The sequence below is a fragment of the Abramis brama genome, assembly GCF_963993115.1.
Source record: "Abramis brama genome assembly, chromosome: 1".
NCBI lineage: Eukaryota > Metazoa > Chordata > Actinopteri > Cypriniformes > Leuciscidae > Abramis > Abramis brama.
The window spans coordinates 23,856,666-23,878,074 of record NC_139963.1 but is presented as its reverse complement, the minus strand read 5'-3'; the positions used below and the strand labels follow the sequence as shown (position 1 = coordinate 23,878,074).

General features: G+C 37.0%; 1 protein-coding gene across 1 annotated transcript; it reads left to right on the top strand.

Annotated features, from left to right (window-relative positions):
• Window positions 1-616: 616 nt before the first annotated feature.
• Window positions 617-21,066, top strand: LOC311081082 (transmembrane protease serine 9-like; the record flags this gene model as incomplete). Its single annotated transcript, XM_084111481.1, has 9 exons — window positions 617-671; window positions 7,417-7,437; window positions 7,541-7,706; window positions 8,448-8,711; window positions 8,781-8,928; window positions 9,759-10,042; window positions 19,346-19,528; window positions 19,632-19,767; window positions 20,552-21,066. 9 exons carry the CDS (start codon window positions 617-619, stop codon window positions 20,837-20,839), a joined length of 1,545 nt encoding a protein of 514 aa, XP_083967607.1. The 3' UTR covers window positions 20,840-21,066.
• Window positions 21,067-21,409: the final 343 nt, after the last annotated feature.

Below are 21,409 nucleotides of genomic sequence, written 5' to 3'. Positions count from 1 at the left end.
CACTAAGTAAGTAACATTGAATTTATGATTCATATTGTTAGATTGTTTTAATTATTATTTTATGCCTAAACATACCCAGTCACAAAAAATTAACACATTAAAGCTATCCCATGACTTTATGTCACTTTTTCTTTTTCACATGGTAAAGGGCTCACATGGCTACAGTCCATTTTTGCTAATTTTGGCCTCCATAAACATAGTGTTTTTTAGCCTACATAATCAAATGGAGGAGACACTGTAAATAACTCAAATGTGTATTTCAAATGCATTTTCTTTACATATTTTGTTCTACTGTTCATGACTCTTCTTTCTCTCCTTCTTTCATCCTCTTTGCCATAATGAACTCACAAGCAACACTTTTATCTTTTATCTTTGAAACACAACCCATTATGTTCTTTGCATGAATATGCATAAATTTTGCAAAGCGACTTTGAACTGAAAGGCGCTCAATAATCTATAAAAATTGTAAAAGTGTACGGGGCGTGTAAAAAGATGAGTCAGAGACTCATGGGGACTGATAACTGTTGATGAACATGACAGCATCTGATTTACTGTACATCTCATTAGAGAGCTGAGATTAGAGCAAACTGCAGTCAGAACACAGAACAGAGCAAGTATGAAGCTGAACACAGCTTTGAGTGTTGTTGGAACCATACTTCTCAACATAGCAGGTATGACCTTACTAAAGTCTAAGTGTAAGTTTAATAATGTAACAGGGGGAAAACCGTTTTTCATGTCTGGAAATTGCACAGTTATTTTGTTTTCAAAGAGGAAAAAGGAAACAACATAGTTGTATTGTATAGCGCAAACCTTTCAGCTATGAAAACTCTTTCTTTATCAAAGGACTCAACATCCAACTTAAACATTCACAGGTAGGCTACAACTAGCACAGACATCGTATAGCTAAAATGTAGTGTTTGGTAATGATTTAAAATTCCATAGTTTATTTCTGATCGCATTTGTATGTACGTTTCTAGTGGAAAATGGAAAGAAAAACACCCAAAGGGGAACTCTCACCACTAATGCGCAGGGTCTGTCAGTGAAATTAAGAAAGATCACAGCCTTGATTAACATGTATTTTAAAGTAGACTAATATGTAGATTGTGTAGACTTTTCTAATATTGTGTATAAACTATAAGTATTATTTTTTTTCCATGTAGGCTACATGTTAAATAATTAAAAATAAAACCATCTGTAATACTGTAGCCACTAGATGTATGTATTATATATATATACAGGGCTGTGTAAAACTTTCATGATGTGGTGCTTGGATTATAGTACTGAATACTTTTTTTATGAAGTAACTTGTAACTGTAACAGAATACATTTTAAAAGTAACCCTCCCAACAATGTTGAGATATTTGTGGATATAAAATATACATTGTGCTTTTCATATGAATTTCTTTACAAATGTAACATTTATTTATAGGCTATAGCCTACTATTTTAATTGAGTTTAATGCATATGAACTCTCAGGATCTCAGGATGAATTTGGTTGAGTAAACGCAAAGTGTATAGGAATATAACTGGAATGTATGGCGACTTTGAATAAGCTAAATTGTTTTAAAAAGTGGAAAGCAGAGATGATAATAAAGAATGAGTGTGTCCAAACATTCAGCTATCTTTTTATACTACTATTAAACTATATTTTTATACTAGGATTACCGATTTTGTTAAATAAACCCTTTAACTGCATTTATTCAAAGTAGCCTAGTTATTTAGGCCTACATAGCTAGCAAATTTATAGTAGCCTAGGCCTATATACTAAGCCCACATTTTAGCTATAAAACATCCTTTACGTGCACGAGAAACGGCACTGTGATAAACTGTAATAAAATGTTCAATATTCAGAAAAAAAATATATAGTATTGGTACAGTAAAAACTGATAAAATTAGGGGTTTGTTAGTCTATTGCCACATAAAGCTTGCATGTTTAGCTTTAACGCACCTCTATAGAAACTGCACCGTGATAGCCATAGGCTTTTGCCCCATAGCCCATAAGAATGGAATGGGTTTGAATGATTCAAATTAAAGAATCTATTTCAAATATGCTTCCTTACATAACATCACGGTAAAGAATATTGTATTTAGTGTTTAAGGGTAAGATAATGATTCTGCTCAGCAAAGTTGCCTTTCCTGTTTTCTCCTCATTGTCTTTAATGGCTCTTTGAGTCCCAGTATCACTCAGAACTGATGGGATTAGCACACGAATGATTCACTGAGAATCTCACCTTTTGTTCTGCAAATGGCTTTCGGACCCAAATGGCCCTTGGAGCCTTATGCTGATTGAATTAGGATTGGCTAGACCCTCAGTCTAGGGTGTTACCTTAACCTGTATACTCATTTACATGCTTTGTTTGAATTTGTCTCCACCCCCAAAAGTCCCTCCTCCTAAAATGCCTATAAGATACCATGTAAAGTTATGTTAGATTAGATCATGTTGGAAGTTTCTATAGCCGCGTACAGCGGAGTTCTCAATAAAGAATAACTTCTGTTGAACGCGATCCCGACTGTCTCACTGGTCTCTGCTTCGATCAAAGAAAACTTTACAACAGGTTCATAAAAATATATTGGTACAATAAAAACTGTTCACAAATTGGATTTCATCAGACCCCACATAAAGCCCTTGGCTCATTCAACTGTAGCGCTTATAAAGACTAAGAGCGTTAGGCTATTATTTGAATGCAGCCCACTGATCTATATAGAATGACAATAATAATCATCTAAAGAACCATTTCCCACTATAGCCTAAAGAACCTCTTGTGCAATGTAAAGTTTCCTTGGATGTTAAATGCCATTAAAGAACCTTTATTATTTTTAAGGGTGTAGCTTGATTGTTAAACGGCTATGTGTCTAAAATATATTAAAATGTAATACTACTAAAGCATAATAATTATTTTTTTTTCTCTTTATTTTGATTCCAAAGACAAATGCTATTGTTCGTAAGAGATCACATTTTTTACATTTTCAATCCCTCCCCAACCAACCCAGAACAAACTGCCTTAGACAATGTTAATTAACAGTGATGGCACATACAAATAAATACAATTATTAAATATAATAATAATAATAATAATAAAGAAAAATCCAATAGTTAAAAAATGACAGTGTTAATGTAAAAAAGAAAAAAAGAAAATAATAATAAATAAATGGGTAGAGAGATAAACATAGTTGGACACTACAATCAAATGTCAATGATACAACAGTTAACGACATAAACCCTACATATTTACATATGTAAAGGTACCTAGCATCAACCACCACGATAAGACCATATAGAGAGGTGTGTAGAAAAGAAAAAGTTACAATATCAATATAAATTCCATTACTCCCCAGGAGTCAATTTCCTATGAATATGGGTTACTTTTATTACCTATATTACCATACAGAGAGGGCATATTTACCGGTAATAAGATTATGCCTGAAAAGGTTTTGTTTTTTTATCATATGTTAATGTAAAAAATCTTGAATAATATGACTTCCTGTTTTTGTTTGTTTTGTTTTTATTGTATTTATATGATATTTGTATTTTTGTAATAGAATTTTTGCCATGAAAATAGCTTTGAATTCAATGATTCAGACTGAACTGGGTCAAATGATCCATTAAAAAAATTCATTTGTTCATAACAGAATTTTTCCTAGTCGGTTTTAATTGATGTTAGAGCTTCACTGATGAGCTGTAGATTAGTTTTACTTTATTGTAGGTTTCCTGTAACCTGTCATTGTCTTGGCCACTATCTAACATTACACAACCGGCTACAGGAACACCACTGTGCTTTGTATAAAGAGCCCTGATGAATAACTAGACAGCTCTATTTGACTGTATTTCTCCTCCTCTCAAAGTGTTGATTGATTTATTGGTGGATGAGCCATGGTTGCTGGCTCTAAATGGTGCAAGCATAAACCAGCCCCAGCTGACATGTCTGGATGAATGAAGAACCATAAATTACATTGAGGACCAATGAAAACCAATAAAATACGACACACTAAACTTGTGGGAGGTGCTAAACTCTACAAAATGTGACATGTATATAATATTTAGGGTAGCACTTTATTAATCCACTGTAGGAAATTGAGGCAAATAACAATACAATACAATACAATACAATACAATACTGCACAGTATGATATAATTCAAAACAAAAACAGAGAATATAAATTAAATGTATTCTAAAATGCTTAATATTATTGTAATATCAATATGCAAGCTTGTGAAAATAATGTGTATATATAGAATATGGACAGTTTATGCTTTTATTTAAAGAGACTAGACAACCTCATTGTCACAAGCTAAACAAAAAGACAACTAACATTTTAACAACTAATACGTTTACAAATGATCCCTGTTTAAAAAATGTAAACATTCAAATTGCTTGTTTCGCATTCACACGTGTCAGGTTTGTGCAGGTTGCTGAAGATGAGGGAACAGAATTTCAATGCAGCTGGTTTATTCACAAACTCAGGTTACAGGAAAATACAGGAACTCAGGAGAATACCAGGAACTCAGCAAAACACAACCATACAAAGACGAGAACCGACAAACACTGAGGGAAAACACAGGGCTTAAATACACTGGGGCTAACAGGATAATTAACAAGGTGATTGACAGGACACAGGTGAAAGGAAAAAGTTACAATAAATTCCATTACTCCCCAGGAAGTACATTTATGGCAGAGAAATGTGATAAGACATAAGACATAATGCCAGACATAAGATAATTTATGAGAACCTCTAATTGCCAATAAGGATGCAATAAGGCCAATAAGGATGGCAATATAATTGTCACAAAGGCAATAATGTTTACTTGTCTTTGAGTCCGACTCGTTTCATCACCTGGAGTACCAAATATAGCAAATTCAGCACAAGGCTTCAGTTGTACTTCACATAGTTTAGAAAGTGTATCAAATATGGTTGACCAGTAAATAGTAAGTGTGGGGCACATCCAAAACATGCGAGTAAGATCTGCTTCTCCAGTGTGACATCTTATACAGGTCTTGTCGAACGTAGGATTAAAAGAAGCATAATTATTTTTTATGTAGATAAGTTAGAGTCCAAGGTTCAAAGGAAAAGTTATCACACACACACACACACACACACACACACACACACACACACATAATGTTCAAGTATATTTTTAAGTATGCTTTATGTAGTAAGTATAGCAATATCAATGTGTACTTGTAGTAAACTTGTAAGTGTACTATTTCAATACTGCTTGGGACTAAATTGGCCCACTTTTAGTATATAAAAGTATAAGTTTAAGGGCCAATCTCATTTCTCTGTCTTACTCCTTCCCCTAAGTGTAGCCTACAAGTGTAACAGTAGTAAACTTTAAGTACACAACTAGGTTTCTCATTTGTGATGCATCTGTACTACAAGTGAACTTATAATTATACTAGTAGTATATTTTTTTTTAGTTTATGAAAGTACACAATGAAGTGTACTCTCAGTAAGTTTAGTAGTTTATACTGCAAGTATACTTGTAAGTTTTATTTAAGTGAACATAACATTATACTTATAGTTTACTATTTATTTATGATTTTTGCACTTTCAGTATAGGCCTACTACTGTTCAAATGTAGATATTATTTTTTATACTTGAAAAATACCTTTAACTGTACTTTAACTAACTTTTAAAGCATCCTTTTTTTTATCAACAATTGAATGTCGGTAAGTTACATAAAGAAAGGCAACATTTTAAACAAAAAAAGTTGACAAAATTAATTTTTTGTCAAAGACTACGCCTTGATCAGATTCAGAACGATTATCAAAACACAGATGGAGAACGTTAACGTTAGATCGAGTCCAACACCCTCAAAGCTTCACAGTCGTTTTCTCTTCATGGGTTACGCTTCATTTCATTTGGTAACATTATAGGCTACAGTTTTGATTTACACGCTGTTTAATGTTTGATGATCACGTTATTTTACATTTGAGTGAGCGATCTTCTATCGCTGTTTCAGCTTCTTCTTCTCCTCCTGTGTTTTGATCCGGACTCCGGAGATTCTGTACTAGAAGATGTGTCATAGCGCCCCCTACCGTATAACAGTGAAAACATGGATAGCTGGAAAATTCAGTCAATGGTGAGGAAAGAGTAAAGTAGAATTAAAGAAAATTCCTATGTGCACTACCAGTGGACAAAGCCTACCCAAAAATTCAGATACGCAGAATTAGAAACATCTGTTTTATATCAATATTCTAATCAATATTTTTAACAATGTAAGTTTCATAAGACTGTATATGAAAAACTATGTAAAAAAGTATATTTAATAGGCTACTTTATCAAAAGAGTTAACACAACAACTACAAGCTAAGTATACTTTGAATACTTAATTATACTTTTAAGTATATCTCAATCAAAGAGTACAAGTACAGGCCAAATATACTTGGACTTTTCTCTCAGTATAAGTCAAGTACACTTAAGTGTAATTTTAAGTATATTTCTGATAAGTACATAAAGTATATTTTTGAGAAGTATATAAAATGTAGACTGAAAGTATACTTTCTTATTTTTAGTTTAAAAGAAGTATACTAATAGAACACTTGAATAAATGTCTTTTTCGTAAGGGTATGCACTGACCAATCATTTCCATCCCTCCTACCACGCAATGTGTCATATTCAATGACTTTACATTCAACAGTCTCACACATAGGCCTACTTAACAACATACCTAAACCATAACACAATTAAAAATATAAGCGTCATAAAAAAATCAGTGTGTTAACCACTCACAGGTAGATGTGTGAAAGTATGCCAATAAATAAAAATTTCCTAAAAGTGGCTGTAAGACCTGTTTCTAGCACTACTAGCTGCACGAGCCAAGCAGTGAGTTATTATAGTGTCTTTATTTCATATATAAGCAGCATAGTAGTTGCATAGTATCTTTAACAACAAAGGCTATTATGAAGCAGCAAAACACTGGAGCAAAAACATGTTGCATTGTGATTAATTGTCATTTGGATTTAAATTTGATTCCATAAATTAGGTGTACATTCAATGTTATGATGATCAGGTTTGTAGTAGTTCTTAGTCGCCAGCTTCTGATAACCATTTTATATGGTCATTTTTTTAAACAAATACTCGATCCAGTAACCCAGAAATGACTATTTTCTGTATGCTGCCAGTGTAAAAGCACACAAGCCTGCTGCTGTAGTTACGCTGCTACTTAGCATGGTGCGAATCAGGCCTAATATATCTCACAGGACTAACAAATTCAGTTATAATTCATGCCATGACAATGAGTAATTTTAACAATGTGGCTATAATCCGTGTCGATAATATTATCTTGATTCATGCCAATGGTATGTGCCTGCCAACACATATGTAAAAGGTATGATTTATATATAACAGTGAGGCCTCAGGTAACAGTTCATCGGCTCTGTTTATCTAAATATCTGGTCTCTGTCTCCCTCATAGGTTCTCTCTGCCAGTTAGATGGTAAGTTGTCATAGTCTTAATGACCATAACAATCTTGTTCCACATATGTATATTTATAGGGCATTTTAGTTGAGAATTCCCACACTTTCTTTCCTATAATCAGTGTGTGGTCAAGCTCCCCTCAACAACAAGATTGTTGGAGGACAGGCTGCAACGGCAGGGTCTTGGCCGTGGCAAGTCAGCATTCAAAGGTTCAGCTTTGGAGGCCATTTCTGTGGTGGGAGTCTAATCAATAAAGACTGGGTTTTGTCTGCAGCTCACTGCTTCATATGAAATTGAAGCTTAAATACAATACAACTCAAGGCACAATTGTACATTTTATCACAGTGGAATTAAAACTGAGTTTGCCTAACTGAGTTAGGATTAGTTCACCCAAAAATGATTCTGTCATCAATTACTCACTCTTGTGTTGACCCATAAGGCTTTTGTTCATCTTTTAAACGCAAATGGAGATATTTTATATGAAATTTTAGAGATGTTCGTGTCAAGCAAGCATGAGCTTCCGTTTAAAAAATCTGAGTGCTTTATGCAAATTTGCTGATTAATATTGACATGTAAAAGCCTAAATTAAATATGATCATCAAATGATTTGATCAATAAGTTTGACAACATATGTTTTTATATTACTTTAAGTCATCAAAATAAGTCAAATAAATAATTTTCAAATTTTTTTTTTTTTTTTAAGTCAGTTTAATGTAATTTAGGTTGAAATAAACATCAAAGTTAATTGTACTTGAAAATTTAAGGCAGCAAATATTGCAAAGATTGTAATTAAACCACTCAATGGATTTGTTTTACAATCTCTTTATGAATGTTTTGAAGCTTCAGAGTTTTGGGTGAATAGCCTTTCAATGGAGGGACAGAAATCTCTCAGATTTCATTCAAAGATGAATGAAAGTGTTGTAACAACATCATTTTCATTGTTGGGTGAACTAACCCTTTATATACAACTCAAGTCACAATTATAAATTGATCACAGTGGAATTAAAACTGAGTTTGCCTATTCACAGCTCCTCCATGGGTACCATTTGGATCTACCTAGGACGTCGGAGCCAATCGGGCTCAAACCCTTATGAGCAATCCAGGACAGTGAAACGATTCATTAACCATCCTAACTATAACAATCCAAGCAATGACCATGATATAGCACTGCTCCAGCTCTCCTCTTCTGTGACTTTCTCTGATTATATCAGGCCAGTCTGTCTGGCTGCTCCTGGTAGTGTATTTGCTGCAGGTACAGAGAGCTGGGTCACTGGATGGGGCTCGTTACAAGAGTGAATATTTACTTGCAAATACTGTAAAGCTCAGCAACTGGCCATTAAAATGGTCCTCTGATCTGTCACAGGCACCCAGAGTCCTGACCTACTGCAGGAGGTGATGATACCAATTGTGGGCAACAGTGACTGTGATAATGCTTATAGAGGAGGCATCATCACAAACAATATGATTTGTGCTGGATTGCTAAATCAGGGAGGGAAAGATTCATGTCAGGTATGACATCAATCATTTGAACCTTTTTTAATTTACAAATTACAAAAAAATGACCCAAGCACAAACATTGAAACTCAAAATATGTCACTGCATCCTACCAGTGACAGTTGCATCGCTGCTATTCAAAACACCTATCATGTGGCTTTATGTGATAGTAAACAGTGTGTCGAATGTGCACTCCAGAATCTCAACGGAAGTAGTAGATCATCCAGGTACTTTTCACCTACTTTTGGTCGAATACTTTAAATTCAGACATACTCCTCTTTTGCAGCAGCATTATTCACATTCTACATATTATATGGAAGTATAGAATCGGACTCAGCTGTCTCATCTTAGTACAGTTTTATCATTGTTAGAATATAAAATGTGTAAAATATTTCAATACAAGCATTTCAGTCAAATATAATTAATGCAATATGGCCTTTAACCCCACGGGGGAAAAAACCCTGCGGCAACATTTTAAAGAAGACTTTTAAATTACTGCAACCTAGATACATATGGTTAAACTTTAATTTGATTTTGTCCATCGGTAAGTGATCAGATGGTTGTGGTTTCTGGTTTGCTATTGCTGTGATGTCATGTGAGTGAAACGCCACGCCAGTAAACACTTCATTAGAGAAGAGGAGATGTCGCCACAAGCGGGAGGAGAGGTTATTTTGAATAAAGATTATGAATATTTAAAAAAAATGCACAGAAAAAATCATAGTGATTATAATAAACACTGCAATATTCCATAAAAAATAAGAATTGTTTATTGTTCATTTTTCATGATGACTAACAGTTAACTGTATATTTTCAGATGTATAAATGTTAAGTGTTTATCAATGCAGGGAGACTCTGGAGGTCCAATGGTCAGTAATGGCTCCCGGTGGATTCAGTCTGGCATTGTGAGTTTTGGTAGAGGATGTGCTGATCCCAGATATCTCGGTGTGTACACCCGAGTGTCTCAATACCAGTCTTGGATCAACTTGTACATACGCAGCAACCAGCCTGGATTTGTCAAATTCAATTCCAGTGGATTCAGAAGCTCACCTGACCTGCTTTTATTTTCCATTTCTCTCACATTCTCCATTATTCCTTTCATATGCTCCCTATATCTCTCTTCAGAGATTATTTGAATGAAAATTCTCAGGGTTCTTTGATTAAGAGGACAATTGTGATGTACAAGTTCTCAAAAGAGAGCAGGTATATTGTTATATTGTCATCTATTCTTTTTTTTTTTTTTTATAGCTATACTATTCTTGGAAATATACTTCTATTATTGAGTTGTTGTTTTTTTAACATTAATAGATTGTGTGAAGTTCAACAAACATGTGCTCTCAGAATGTTTGAATAATGAGGGTACAGTTTATGCCAACAACAACTTCCGGGGGCGCGGCCTGCTGCTGACCCTGTGTCTCGCTGTTGTCTCGTGGCGTTTTTGTTTGTGTATTAAGTTGTTATTTTATTTGTTTTTATTTTTGTTCTTTTAAACTTGAAGCACTATGAATGTGTACATGATCAGCGTGGTCTCTGCGTTGTTCGTATAGATGGGTTTCCGTTTCTCGAATTACCCATTATCCTCTGCGGCGCGCCGCCATGTTGTGTGTCAAAGCTGTCAGTAAGCCACTGGGAGACACGGCTCATTCACTGTGCTGCATTAATAGAAAGCCAGTTAATATAAAGTATTTTTGACTCTTTTGTGTTGAGATAACGATGACAAATTAAGAAGAAGAAAGTCTCTGGAAGCATACAATTATTTTGTTAGAATGTCCGAGTTAAAATTTTATGTGGTCGCATTTGTGCGAGTGCATGGTCATACACTACTCAGTTAAATTCACGCATGAATTCTCCTGCATTGAACTTGTTTTAGCGCCCGCCAAAGTGAATTTTTGTCCCTCCAAAGTCTTATTTGATCGGTGAGTAATGTAGATGAACTGGGTGCATGTTTAACTGAAAGAACGAGCAGATAGAGAGCCGGTCGCGCGCGCTCACTCTCTCTCTCTCTCTCTTCGGAGCCAGGCGAACATGTAAACAAGACTTCACCATCTCCAAACTAAGCGCTGTCTTGCTCTCTCTCCCTCGTGGAAATGTTAGTCTGGAGCCCTGCATTGACGGTTCACATCGCTGTAGCCAGGCGGCTGATATCTGCACAGCCCTTATTGGTACATTTAGACTCAGTGTCAAGACAACACCATCTGGGTAAAACAACAACAACAACAACAACACAACGCTCCGAGCTAATTTAGTGTAACTTAGGAGAGAGATGGAGAGCAGAGGCACGGAGCGATGTGCTCGACCAGCTGATGTGGCCACAGAGAAAGTGATGAAGGTGGACAATCGTCAGAGTGTGCTTCTGCCCAGCCAACACCTCTCAAGGGCTGTGTCGATAGTAGCCGCCTGGGTACAGCGATTTGACAGCCGATTATAGCTAGCTAGCGCATTTAGCTAGCCCATCTTGGAAATGATTAGATAAAGTGTCACATCTCCAGAGCACAAAACCTCTAAATGTTCACAAGAGCAGCACTGAACATTAACTCAAGCCAAACGGAGAATAATCGTATGATTTTTATGTTCAGAATAATGCCGATTCAGGGTATTATCATGCTCCGTAACACAAACGCTTGACCCACTTGACACACAAGATGGCGCCATAAGGAGTTGCGGGAGAAATGTGACGTCAACGGAAACCTATCTATTGGTGCTGGCGGGCGAGGCCTTTGAAGATCAATTGGCGTCTATGGTGTCGAGTCGGACTTATTCAAGAGACTTCTTGCTATCCTTACGATATAATAATAATTATGCTGTCGATGTGGAGATTCCACCAAGTATATGTCTGCACAAAAAAAGGAGATCAAGAACTAAGAAGCGAGGGTCGAGAGGAGGAATTCGCAATAGACTGCGGAGGCGAGGACGCCGTCATCCCCTTCCAGTGATCACGCTGTCTAACGTAAGATCTCTTAATAATAAGATGGATGAGGTTGCACTCCGAGTTAAACAAGAGGAGGAATTTAGGAGCAGTAATCTCATCTGTTTTACGGAAACATGGCTAAATGAAGATCATATTGTGGACATCGAGGGATTTACCATACGAGCCGACAGAGACAAGGTAAAATCACGAAAATCAGTTGGCGGGGGACTCTGTATGTATGTTGATAAGAGCTGGTCATCGCAGTTTACCATAATTGAACAGACTTGTACCCCGGACTATGAGACTTTGGGTGTATCTTTTAGACCCTTCTATCTGCCGCGAGAATTTGGTCGAATAACCATATTCCTAGTGTATGTACCAGGACCTAATGGCGAGGCAGCGGAGCATATTGCAGAGTGCTTTACTAGGATCCTAACAAAGTCGGCAGACCAACCAGTCTTCATACTAGGGGATTTTAATACACTTTCATTAATAGAGACTCTTCCACACTTGCAGCAATATATTGATTGTCCAACCCGTTACTCACGCACACTGGATTTGTGTTATGGTAACATTGACGACGCATACAAGGCAGTATGTCGAGCACCGATTGGCAGATCGGATCATAATGTTATCCATCTACTGCCAACATACAGACAACGTGTTAGAAGGGACAAACCAGTGGAAAAGAGAATTCAGGTTTGGAGTAAGGATAAAGAAGACATGTTAAAGGACTGTTTTTGCACTACAAACTGGGATGTCTTTTTTGATTCATGCAGAGACCCTCACGAACTAACTGACTGTATTACCTCCTATATACAATTTTGTGAAGAAACAGTTATTGACACTAAAGTGGTTAAAGTCTTCTCAAATAATAAGCCATGGCTCTCTAAAGGTTTAAAGAGACTCCTTAATGAAAAGAATCGGGCATTTCGTGAAAATAATCATGATGGTTTTAAAATTAAAAGGAAGGAATTGAGAGGCATGATACAAAAAGCAAAAATTGACTTTAAATGTAAGGTAGAGGATCAGTTAGCGAATCAAGATGCAAGGAGTGCTTGGCAAGGCTTGAACAAGATGATGGGGCGTGACACGAGAGATGTAAATAATGATATTATTATAGGGACAGATGGTTTTAAATGGGTAAATGATTTGAATCTGTTTTATAGAAGATATGATACACCTGACAATTGGAATAAGATTAATGAAATCAGTGATAGAATTCCAGTGGGGCCGCCCATTAGGTTAACAGGTGACCAGATCAGAAGGTCCCTCAAATGCATTAGGCCCTATAAAGCACCGGGTCCAGATGGCCTTAAGGGCAGAGTTTTAAAGATATGTTCAAATGAACTAACTAACCCTTTAACTAAATTATTTCAGTTTTTATTAGACTTACAGATTGTACCAAATACATGGAAGTTATCATTTATACGACCCCTTCCTAAAAAAGTGAGAGCAAAAAATCTAGAGGACTTTCGTCCTGTGGCTCTTACATCAATACTCGCTAAATGCATGGAAAGAGTAGTTAGTTATCACCTGAAACCATACATATCAGAGCAACTAGATGTACTGCAATTTGCATATAAATCGCAAAGAGGGACAGAGGATGCAACACTCACTATGGTTGATACAATTGCTAGCCATTTACAACAAGCGAAGGCTTATGTGCGTGTTCTTTTTATCGATTATACCTCTGCCTTTAATACTATGCAGATACATTTACTCTTGGAACGTCTCCTTGTTCTAGGCGTAAATGGAGGAATAGTACATTGGATAAAGAATTTTTTAACAAATAGACCACAGCGAGTTTGTGTTCGGGGGTTTAAATCAGATATTATGTTTTTAAACACGGGGGCACCCCAAGGATGTGTCCTGTCACCTCTTTTATTTTCTGTTTATACAAGTGGTATAAGAGTGCAGCATGAGAATTATAAATTATACAAATATGCAGATGATATGGCACTTGTGGCACTTTTATGGAAAGGCTGTGCACATTTTGAATATGAGGAGCAGGTTTTGAAACTAGAAAAATGCTGTGAAGCAAGTTCCTTATTGATTAATGTAAGTAAAACAAAAGAGTTGATTTTAAATTATTTAGAGCCTGTAACAGAAATAATGTTATGTGATCAAACAGTTGAAATTGTGAAGACTTTTAAGTATTTGGGAACCATGATTGACTGTAAATTGAATTTTTCTGATAATGTGAATCTTATTTGTAAGAAAGCAAATCAAAGGCTATTCTTGCTAAGGAAATTGAGAGAATTTTCTGTAAGTAAGGTTGTTCTGCAAAGAGTTTATATAAGTTTAATTGAGAGTGTTTTAGGGTATAATATAACTGTGTGGTTTGGACGAGTTACATCTGTGAATAAAGTAAAATTAGATAGAATTACAAGAGTAGCAGGAAAAATTATAGGATCTAAGCAAAAATCAGTCGCACAGTTATATCAAATTGCGGTTCAGAGAAAAGCCTTAACTATAGCAAGAGACACAACACACCCCTTGAATCATGTTTTTGAATTATTGCCATCACGTCGTCGCTATAGAACACCAAAAGCGACCAAAGCAATATATAAACAAACTTTTGTACCAAATGCAATAAGTCTTTTGAATAGGAGGAAGGAAATGTGAATATTTTAATTTTGATGTATATTGTGTATTGTTAATTGTTTTGTGATTGTATGGCGAGACCAAAGACCAATTTTCAGCTAAGGCTGAACAATAAAGTACTACTAACTAACTATTTGCAATTTCACTCTCTGAAAATTATGAAAAGGTCTTAATGTTTCAAAAAATAAATAAAAATAAAAATAATTATTAACATTCCATTTCATCTTGCGTACTATATTTCATTTGGAACTCGCATGTGGAAATGTCAAAAACATGACACAAATTCAGATGCAATTTTACTGCCTGGAAAATTGAGAAATCTTTAAGTATAAAAAAAAAAACAAAAAAAAACTTTTATGTGGGTTCTTTCTTGGAATTCCAAATCAATGATTGTAGCACAACTGAAAATCAACAAGACTCTCTTTTTCAGTGTAGCCCACACTTTCCACATGTAACTCAATTTTGACCTGTTTAGTCAAAATAATTTTTGGAGCATTTACTTGTCAGTGTAATGAGGCCAATTATAGGCAGTGGCTTCTTTCCTGACCTCTGGTTGTAGTATGGATCACGCTTTCCAAACTGGAATAGAATAATGTACCCAAATGCCTGACTTCAACAACAATCTATGACGTATTTTCTTCCTCTTTGCCATCACTATCACTGCTTCCTGGTCCGTCCGAGCACGAGACCCAGTGTGGTCACACCGGTTGCACAGCCTTAAGGACTGCCCTGACTGCTTCATTCCTCACTGATGTTCAACTTCTTCATTTCTTACTATGACCTTATTTTCTGATGCACTGCCATCACTATCATCATTACTTTCTGGAAAAGGTACAGCTTTTCCTCTCTGTCTTCTATAAAACATACTAACATCAACCTAAAACACAGGCAAAAAGGCTATTATACTGCCGGCCAGTACTGAACAATAGTGCCAGATACACAGAAAATATGTATCCCCTAAAATTACTTTATCACTTATGCATAACGCACAGATTATCGGTCTTTGAGTTATTGATTTTACAAAATGTGTATTAAAAATGACCAATAACTTTTAGAAAACACATTTGAATGTACAATGATTTTTCCCCTTTTATTTGGTTAATTTTTAGGTCTGACAGAAAGTAACAATAACATAAATATAGTAATATAGTATAAACAATATAGATACATATACACATTTTATATACTTTATTTGATCCCACATTACAAGTCAAATTTCATTAGGAATCAAATTTTTTAAATAATCCAACAGATTAAAACAGATCAGCACATTGTTATAGATTAAACCTGTTCTAAGGGTACAGGAAACATCGCCTCTTCCAAACAATCATGCTTCCTATAATTGCTGAGATTGAGCAGTACTTTGCCAACTGTTTGGCCCTTGTTTTAGAAATCCCCCAAATGCAAAGTCCATGGATCGCCACCCTGTGTACATGACCTAGACTACCAAACACCAGCACAATAAGCTGGCATTTGTACCCAAGGTTCTCAGTGATCGATATCAGTGACTGATATTTTAGAATCTTAGAGCAGTAAGAGTCCTCCATAAACAAGTCAAATGCACATGACACTTCAAATAGTGTAACTTTTTTTCCATTCTGAGAGATTTTAACAATATCGGGTGTATTAGCAATTCCTAAAAAAGTGTTTGCAGATGAGTTAAACCATTCAGACTGTACAGTAGTGTGTTTAAAGATCTGCTCATCACCCACACAGGGAACCTGAGCAGCAATGAGGTCCACAAGTCTGTCATGTCTGGCAATATATAGTCCTTTAAGTGATGAACAAATGTTCATGATGTGGGCTACTGACTCCAGGTGTTGAGGGGGGGGGGAGCATGCAGAGGGGCGAATGGGTGGAGGGAAACCACACTGATAAGTTGTATTTTGTAGGAAGAACCTGCAGACATGCTTTTACGCAGAAGGTTAGGATCTCCTCACTGATGGTGGCATTGCTGTAGATGGTGTGTGACACAGAGTGGTCCACGCAGGGCAGTTTTGCCAACTTTCCCTGGAGTTTCAGACTGGACCAGTACTCCATATTTTGAGCTCTTTGAATAGACAAAAGAGTCTGCCTTGATGTTCTAGGCTGGAGCAGGAGAACAGTGTTGTTATGGTGCAATCTGGCTTCCACGATGACAGATGAGTCCTCTACGACTGCATCAGAGACCTCTACAGGTCGACAATATGAGGTCCACTTCAGGTTAGTGCCTGTTCTCCAGCATAAATCGTTTAAGTCTGGCCAGTCTGATGACACACCAAATCCCTGTGCCCGTCCATCCAGCTTTCCATTTGTCTTTCTTTTATAGCCCAGGAAGCTATCTTCCCCGCCGCATGCGTGCAGCACCTTCCGTTTTTTAAAATCCAGCAATAAAGATGCCCTGGCCATCTGCCTCACGCTGGCATCATCACAGTTCAGCATGTTGGTGAGGTGGGACTGTCTTGTGGCTGTGTACTCCCACATGCAGTGTGGAACTCCAAGCCCCCCGTCCTGTCTTTTCTGAAAGATAAAACATCTTGTGGAATGTGTGTTGAGACAAAGCCATTTCCTAATCACGCTTACAGTTTTGTTGTCCATTTCGCGCAATACTTTTTGCGGAATATGGACATTTGCAAAAAGATGTTGAATTTTAGAAAACGCTATGTCTCTTATTACTTGCACTTTTAGAGTAACAGGAAGAGGTGAAGCGTCAATGAGATCCAGTCTGGTCATAAACTGATGTGCCATGTCAGTCACTTGCAGACTCCACTCTCCGGCGATGTTAAACTTGTGACCCAGATAGTTGTAGGTCTCGTGTCTAGTGTACACTCTGAGTGGCTGGTCTAAGATGGTAAAGGAGGGGGGTTGGTCGGCCCTGGATCTATACCAGCGGTTGCCACCGCTCCTCCTCTCATAGAAAACTGCACATTTACTGTGCTTTACTTGTAGGCCAGACCATATCAGGAATCTATCAGTGCATGACAACATGTTTTTAATCACGCCTTCATCTCGGGATGCGATGACCACATCATCAGCATAGCCCTGGACTGGGTTCGGTGACAGGACGTGGGGCGGGGCATGTGCACAGAGCCATTTTAGCCCCTGATTTATTGCAATGATAAAGTTCACAGCACTCCATGGACAACCAGTTTTGATTCCGACCTCCAGTGGTATTGGTCTGGTGAGGTCTTTTCCACAGATCACTTGTAGGTAGGAATCACAATATATATCTTTTATTATGTCCACAAAGATCTTAGGGAGCTGTATGTCTTCCAATGCATCAATCATGACTCTATGAGGCAATGTGCCAAAGGCATCTCTGAAGTCAAGGAAGGCAATGTACAACTTAGCAGATTCATGCTTAAAATCGTCAATGGCAGTTTTTAAGCAAAAAACATGTTAATTCATGCCTTGTCGCTCAATGTAAGCTTTTTGTTTGTTAGACAGAATTCCAGCATCAACCAGCCAAGGTAATATTCTTGAAAGCAGACACTTCATAAAGACTTTGTATACAGATGGCAATAAAGAGATGTCCCTCCATGTTGAGGGATCTTCTGGTACATTATCTTTCTTCGGTATTCTATGAATGAGTGCTCCCTTCCATGAACGAGGGACTTTGCCATTAATCAAACAGGTGTTAAATATGCTTTTCAATATGTAGCAAGATGTTTGCTTTGTGGCTTTAAGATTCTCATAAGTAACACCATCTGAACCACTGGCTTTGTTATTGGGCAGATCTTAAATTACTTTCACAATCTCTTCTATTGTAAACGCCGATGTCGGTGGCAGCGACTCAGTCATGATGTTTGTCTAAGTCATCATTCCACGGCGGTAATTCAAGCGCGATAGTAGTTGGATCAGACTGCCATTTTTTCCGATAATAGTTGTACACTCGCTCAGTGTTACCAGTATCTAACGGTGGTGTGGGAAACATGCAGTCATTTAGGATAATGTCAATCGCCTTTGCTTTACGGTGCTGCCATAGATAGGTTAGTTTGTTTTTCCTACCTTTTGAGGGTTTCTCTGGTGCTGTCGTGTGGCAGACGCAATAGCTGGTTGTATCACCTCGCGCACGTACCGCAGTTGTTTTTCAATCCAATCGGCCGGGTTTGCAACGGTTTGATTTGGATCGCGCATAATCATCAAGTGGAAAAGTTCTTAAAATCCGTACTACATACTTGAGTAACGGTAGTCCAAGTTGTCCTCCATCTGTGCGCTTTGTGGAAAATATTCCGGTTTTGAAGAAGGCCCCATTAAGAACTGTAAACAACTTTGACCACTTCCTGAAATCTCCGGTGAGTACACAGTTTTGTTTTTCTTGTAAACGCTTTGTATCCAGGCCTTTCCTAAATTGTCTTTCGTGATACTGAAAATGTATCCATTCATTTTCTGTCAGCAATCGTTCATAATCCGTGAACTCGGTAGATAGAATGTTGCAGGCCGACGGTAGATGTTCTGGGGTACAATCCAGGACTTGCCGGCGGTGTTTGTAAATTTTACCGCTCTGTATTGCCTGCTTAAAGGCTAGTTTGATGGATGTTATCAAACACATAAGGAGTGCTGTGCGTAAAATGATGTCCGAAAATTCTCTACATTTACGACGGCAGTTACGACGGGTGCTGTTGCTGTTTGCGTGGCCCATTTCATTGTTGGGTGAACTAACCCTTTATATACAACTCAAGACACAATTATAAATTGATCACAGTGGAATTAAAACTGAGTTTGCCTATTCACAGCATCTCCGCGGGTACCATTGAGATCTACCTAGGACGTCGGAGCCAATCGGGCTCAAACCCCTATGAGCAATCCAGGGGTGCGTTTCCCGAAAGCATCGTTGGCCAACTGGTCGCAAGTTCATCGCAATGTCCATTGAACTCTATTGGTAACGAGGGAACTTGCGACCATAGTTGGCTAACGATGCTTTCGGGAAACGCACCCCAGGACAGTGAAACGATTAATTAAACATCCTTACTATAACGATCATGATAATGATATAGCACTGCTCCAGCTCTCCTCTTCTGTGACGTTCTCTGATTATATCAGGCCAGTCTGTCTGGCTGCTGCTGGTAGTGTATTTGCTGCAGGTACAGAGAGCTGGGTCACTGGATGGGGCTCGTTACAAGAGTGAATATTTACTTGCAAATACTGTAAAGCTCAACAATTTACTGTAAATGGCTATTAAATGACACTAAAATGGTCCTCTCATCTATGTCACAGGCACCCAGAGTCCTGACCTACTGCAGGAGGTGATGATACCAATTGTGGGCAACAGTGACTGTGATAATGCTTATAGAGGAGGCATCATCACAAGCAATATGATTTGTGCTGGATTGCTAAATCAGGGAGGGAAAGATTCATGTCAGGTATGACATCAATCATTTGAACCTTTTTTAATTTACAAATTACAAAAAAATGACCTAAGCCCAAACACTGAAACTCAAAATATGTCACTCTCACATTTGAAATAGATATTTTACAGTCACTAATATGAATGCAATTAGGACATAGGCTACTGCATCCTACAGTTGCGTCGCTTCGCTGCTATTCAAAACACCTATCATGTGGCTTTATGTGATAGTAAACAGTCCGTGGAATGTGCACTCCAGAATCTCAATGGAAGTAGTAGATCATCCAGGTACTTTTCACCTACTGTTTGTCGAATACTTTAAATTCAGACTCTTTTGCAGCAGCATTTTTCACATTCTACATATGGAAGTATATAATCTGACTCAGCTGTCTCATCTTAGTACAGTTTTAGCATTGTTAGAATATAAAATGCTTAAAATATTTCAACAAAAGCATTTCAGTCAGGCGAAAAGAAGACTTTAAAATTACTGCAACCTAGTTATGGTTAAACTTTAATTAGATTTTGTCCATCGGGAAGTGATCAGATGGTTGTGGTTTATTGCTGTGATGTCATGTGAGTGAAACGCCACGCCAGAGATGTCGCCGCAAGCAGGAGGAGAGGTTATTTTGAATAAAGATTATGAATATTTGAAAAAAAATGCACAGAAAAAAAATCATAGTGATTATAATAAACACTGCAATATTCCATAAAAATAAGAATTGCTAATTTTACTTTAATTGTACTTTAACAGTTAATTGTATATTTTCAGATGTATAAATGTTAAGTGTTTATCAATGCAGGGAGACTCTGGAGGTCCAATGGTCAGTAATGGCTCCCGGTGGATTCAGTCTGGCATTGTGAGTTTTGGTAGAGGATGTGCTGATCCCAGATATCCCGGTGTGTACACCCGAGTGTCTCAATACCAGTCTTGGATCAACTTGTACATACGCAGCAACCAGCCTGGATTTGTCGAATTCTATTCCAGTGGATTCAGAAGCTCACCTGACCTGCTTTTATTTTCCATTTCTCTCACATTCTCCATTATTCCGTTCATATGCTCCCTATATCTCTCTTCAGAGATTATTTGAATGAAAATTCTCAGGGTTCTTTGATTGAGAGGACAATTGTGATGTACAAGTTCTCAAAAGAGAGCAGGTATATTGTTATATTGTCATCTATTCTTTTTTTATTTTTATAGTTATACTATTCTTGGAAATATACTCCTATTATTGAGTTTTTTTTTTAACATTAATAGATTGTGTGAAGTTCAACAAACATGTGCTCTCAGAATGTTTGAATAATGAGGGTACAGTTTATTCCATTTGCAATTTTACTCTCTGAAAATTATGAAAAGGTCTTAATGTTTCAAAAAATAAATAAAAATAAAAATAATTATTAACATTCCATTTCATCTTGCGTACTATATTTCATTTGGAACTCGCATGTGGAAATGTCAAAAACATGACACAAATTCAGATGCAATTTTACTGCCTGGAAAATTGAGAAATCTTTAAGTATAAAAAAAATAAATAAAAAAAAACTTTTATGTGGGTTCTTTCTTGGAATTCCAAATCAATGATTGTAGCACAACTGAAAATCAACAAGACTCTCTTTTTCAGTGTAGCCCACACTTTCCACATGTAACTCAATTTTGACCT